We start from the raw sequence: 4,559 nt of genomic DNA on the forward strand, positions 1-4,559 counted from the left end.
CCAGAGGAGGGACAGTGGTTTGGACATGTCCAGAGGAGGGACAGTGGGTATATTGGTAGAAGGATGTTAGAAATGCAGCTGCCAGGAAAAAGACAAAGATGAGACATATGATGCAGTTCGAGAGGACATGGAGGCAATTAGTGAGGACAGAGGACAGAGTGAGGACAGAGGACACAGAGAGATGGAGGAGGATGACTCACTGTGGAGACCCTGAAGAGGGAAAAGCTGAAAGAAGATTTACTCATACCAAGGAGCACAGACCTGAGGCTGTGTGTTAAAGTTCATTCAAGCTTTATTTCTACAGGTGAGTCTCATTGAGCCTCGAGGACTCATCTACGAGAGACACCTGGTTTAACAAGAATCATGACAACAGTCAACAACAACAATACAGTCACAAAAGAGGCATACGATTTTAAATTTCCTTCCATTTTTTGTTTTGTTTTACAAATCAAAACAAAATGGCAACCAAAAGGAAAAGTAGCGAGACACCCCCCCCCCCCCCCCGCTACATTATAAAGAGATATAAAAACTAAAAACAGGAACATCTGCAGGAACTGAACAGATGTTTGAAGCCACTTAGAGAGGTCAAAGGTCGAGAGCATCAGATCTTTTTACAAGATATTCCAGGAAACAGGAGCGGAGTAGGAGAAGGTCCTTTTGTCTAGTTCAGTCCTCACTGAGGGAACACTGCAGGTAATGATGTCCTGAGAGCGCACGCTGTAGCTGCACTCACACAGAGACATGTAGGAGGAGATGTATGAAGGCAGCAGACCAGGAAGTGATTTAAAGATGAAGATGTACCAGTGGGAGAGTCTGTGTGAAGTTAATGGTGACCAGTTAACCAGTGGATACTGGGTGCAGTGGGTTAAAGTTGAAATGTCTTTAAAACCCACAGCTGAATTTCCACAAACTTTGTGACAAACGTTTTCAAAGTGTGGAATCAAAGTAAGAAAATATAGGAGATATGTTGCTTTTTTTGGAAGTTATTATTGATATTAATCTTTAAACAGCCCCCAACCCAATACGAAACGGCGCATGCGCAGATCCAGCCCAGCCGTACAGGTTGTTGAAAGGAGCGCAGTGGGTTTGGGCGAGCTGTTCGAATCCGGGGCAGACTTTGATTACTCATCCAATTAAAGGATCGACAGTCGACCTACATCCCTCCTTAAACCTCCAGACCCCAGGAGTCGACCTGTGCTACATATTTTACTGCTCAAGTGAAGGAACAGCATGTTGCAATGATTAGGACACCGTTCGGCCTAAAATCAACGGAGGCTTACTTTAATTAACGGCGTTTACATTTGAGCTGGTTATTGTCATTATATATTCATTATATATAGATATATAGATATATGTATATAAACGAACACCGGTTTAAAAAACTAGCTCGCCTCCGTTAGCCGTTAGCTGCCAGGCCAACGTTCAGCTTAGCTAACTGGACTACATTTACCGTCACGGCAGCTCATGTCTCCCTCGTTAGCAAACCAAACTACTGAGTAAAGCCATTTTTCTCCCGCTTCCGTCTGGACGAGCAGCTGTGAAGCTCCGCTGTTCCTTGATTTAATGACGGATCAGCTGGACGTTAGCACCGGGGGCTAACTCACGGCAGCTCCAGCTCACCTTTGGCTCTCTCCGTTGGATACAACTTCTCTGCTTTGCTGAGAAACTTCACAGCTTTCTGTTTGTCTCCGGCTTCGAGGGCCTTCGTCGCTATTTTAATACATTTTTCTGCTTCGTCTCGGTTTCCTTCCATCTTCTTTCCTCTTTTTCACTAAGCCGTCAGCTGAGCGCGGGTTGCCAGATAAGAAGAGCGCGTCCTACGTACATCGCCAGTCGTATCTTCACCAAACTTTTTGTATGAACAGCGAGGGGAGCGTGTTTTTCAGTGGTGGTCGTGGGGAGGAGGGGAGACAACACTGTCAGGGTCATCCGGGGTGGGGAATGGTAAGATTGGTACTACAATCTGTAGCAGACAAACGTATGTAAGCACAATGATCGTCGTATATCTGGCAACGATGGCGGCACAGCACCACGTGATCAAGAGCTCTGACAGTTACTTTTAGGGCAGGCATTTGTAACATATAATCAAAGCACACGTTTCTTGCAATTATATGTACAACAGCATCTCCCCAATGAAAAACACATCAGAATTTAAACGACATAAAGTGACTTCTTTTTTTTAACTGTAGTTTATTGTAATCATTGTCTACTGTTTTGTTGTCTGTACTTTATACTGTGTGTTCTGTCTGGAACATGTTCCTTATTGCAAATAATTCCTGTGGCAAGCCCGTATAAATAAAGGTTGAATGAAAAAAATGACTGGTAACTGTTATATTTAATAGTTGTTACAGTTCAAGGTCTTTGAAACTGAGATTGTTTAAATGGCCTCAAACGATGGCTTAAATTTGGTAATTTCAGCAATAGCCCAAACCATCAGCCCTCCACCTTCATGCTTGACAGTTCTATGAAACGTCTGTGAAACATCATTTTCTAAACAACCCAGGACTGAACCAGGATTGAACCCAGGACCTTCTTGTTGTGAGTCAACAGTGCTAGGAACTTTAATATTAGGAATATTTAAGAGTATTCAAATAACGAGCTTGATTCTATTTATAGTATTAACTTATATTACTACAGTAATGATGATAAAACATGTACATATATTGCTTATATTTATGATGGTTTTTGATATTGATCAAACCCAGGGTTATTGATTATTAGGTCTGTTTTACGAGTGCCCCGCCATGGCAGATTATTTTGGGGGACCTGTGATTTGTACGTGCACAAAAAATGTGTTTTGGTTAAACCTTGAACTAACATGACAATATCTAAAGATCAGTTTATAAAGAGAGCAGAAGTTGAACATGGAGGTCTGTCCTGTAACAGCTACAGAAAAACACAAGTAGGGATACACGACTTTGGATTTTTGGCTGATATCCAATATGTTGAAACTTATTTGGTCGATAACCGATATCAATATTTTTATATACTTTCCTTTGTCAGAACACATTCCTCTTATTTAGGCTTATTTGCTACAAACATTGTGTAACAGCTGTAACAGCTGGTGACATATATTCTGTAAGAGCCATGTAGCACTTTAACTTATATTAAATGAAAAGTGTTAAATGTTATTTATCAGCGTTAGTCACCGGCTGTTAGCTTCTCTGTTACGTTGGAAATGACGGCTTGTAACTCGGGTAAGGCTACGTTGGAAAAATATCTCTGACTGGGGACGATGTAGCGAGGCTCAACGTAGTCCATAAATCTTCAGACTTTGACATCGTCAACGAAAAAAACTTCCACACGCCGACATTTTTCCTTCTTCCTCTCCGCCGTGATCAGATCAGGATCAGGTTGTGCTGCCGCTGCAGGCGTCCTTCTCACTGGGTTGTCACACAAAAACAGCATCTTTTATATCGGGGATTTATTGTGATGGAATGGCTGATGTCCGATATTGAACTTTAACGCTAATATCGTCCGATTCCATGCCGATAATATCGTGCACCACTAACACAAGGCAGATCTATTTAATTTATAATAAGAGCTGAAGGGAGCTGATGAGATGTGGGTCAGATGAAGTTCTCCTGGTTGTTCAAGCTGGTGTACGCGATGGAGGAAGTTTGGCTTCAAACGAGCCCATGGTGTTGAGCGCTGCATGGATGCGGAAGTGTAGCCTCGACTCCATGCTGTAGTCTCTGTAGTTCAACCTGCAAGCACAGATGACGGGTTAGCTGCCACACGACCATTGTGTGGTTACAAACCGTAAAAACTGGAGGAAAAGGATTTTCTCTCATCTCAGGTTCAGTGAAAACACTTACTTAGCATTTTCAATGACTGTGATGGCTGTTTGGACGTCTCCTTTCTGCCTGTACAACAAGCCCAGCTCATACATGGCATAGGGCACCAGATACGTGTCGTGCTTAATGTTCTTGTCACTGAAAAGACAAAAGAGCAGAAAGCTCATTACTGTACAGGTATGTCCTGATGCTGCTCAACAATCCAGGTGAATCCAAAACGGGTAAGTCCGGTCCTCTGGATGGAAGAAGTCTTTCTGATAAAAGACGAAATGTTTCAACAAACAAGAATCCGTCCAGAGGACCCGACCGCACATTGTAAGACTCATTTAATTGTGTTTTTCTAATATCGTGACCGGTAGTTTTAATCAGAACTCATCAAATACAGTATCATTATTTCAAGAAACATGGACAACCATAGAAGTGACTTCATTTTCTTATAGAAGAAAAAAAAATCTAAACTGGTTGTCTCACAGCAAGAAGGTTGTAGGTTTGCTTCCTGGCTGGGATGGTTCTGGGTGGAGTTTGCATGTTCTTTCTGTGCTGTGTGAGTTTTCTGAGTACTCCAGTGTCCTCCCACAGACCAACGTGTATGTTAGACTGACTGGTAACTCTGAATTGTCCCTAGATATGTGTGAGAGCAAAAATGATTGTCTGTCTCTATGTGTCCCTGTGGTGGACTGGAGACCTGTCCAGGGTGTCCCTGTGGGGGACTGGAGACCTGTCCAGGTGTCCCTGTGGTGGTCTTGGACCTGTCCAGGTGTT

General features: G+C 42.8%; 2 protein-coding genes across 2 annotated transcripts in view; both read right to left on the reverse strand.

Moving 5' to 3' along the window:
• Positions 1-1,806, reverse strand: part of dnajb14 (DnaJ heat shock protein family (Hsp40) member B14) — a 9,970-nt gene extending 8,164 nt beyond the window's left edge. The window contains exon 1 of the mRNA XM_037690037.1: positions 1,621-1,806. Within this exon, the coding sequence (XP_037545965.1) occupies positions 1,621-1,753 (133 nt within the window). The 5' untranslated portion in view covers positions 1,754-1,806. The remainder of the gene's footprint in view (positions 1-1,620) is intronic.
• Positions 1,807-3,592: 1,786 nt separating this feature from the next.
• The window catches only part of LOC119422651 (tetratricopeptide repeat protein 39B-like), a 13,106-nt gene continuing 12,139 nt past the window's right edge, over positions 3,593-4,559 (reverse strand). The window contains exons 17-18 of the mRNA XM_037690036.1: positions 3,819-3,935; positions 3,593-3,707 (exon numbers count right to left, since the gene is read on the reverse strand). Coding sequence (XP_037545964.1) covers positions 3,593-3,707; positions 3,819-3,935 — 232 coding nt within the window. The remainder of the gene's footprint in view (positions 3,708-3,818; positions 3,936-4,559) is intronic.

The sequence above is a fragment of the Nematolebias whitei genome, chromosome 16 (genome assembly GCF_014905685.2).
Source record: "Nematolebias whitei isolate Nwh7 chromosome 16, NemWhi1, whole genome shotgun sequence".
Taxonomy (NCBI): Eukaryota; Metazoa; Chordata; class Actinopteri; order Cyprinodontiformes; family Rivulidae; genus Nematolebias; species Nematolebias whitei.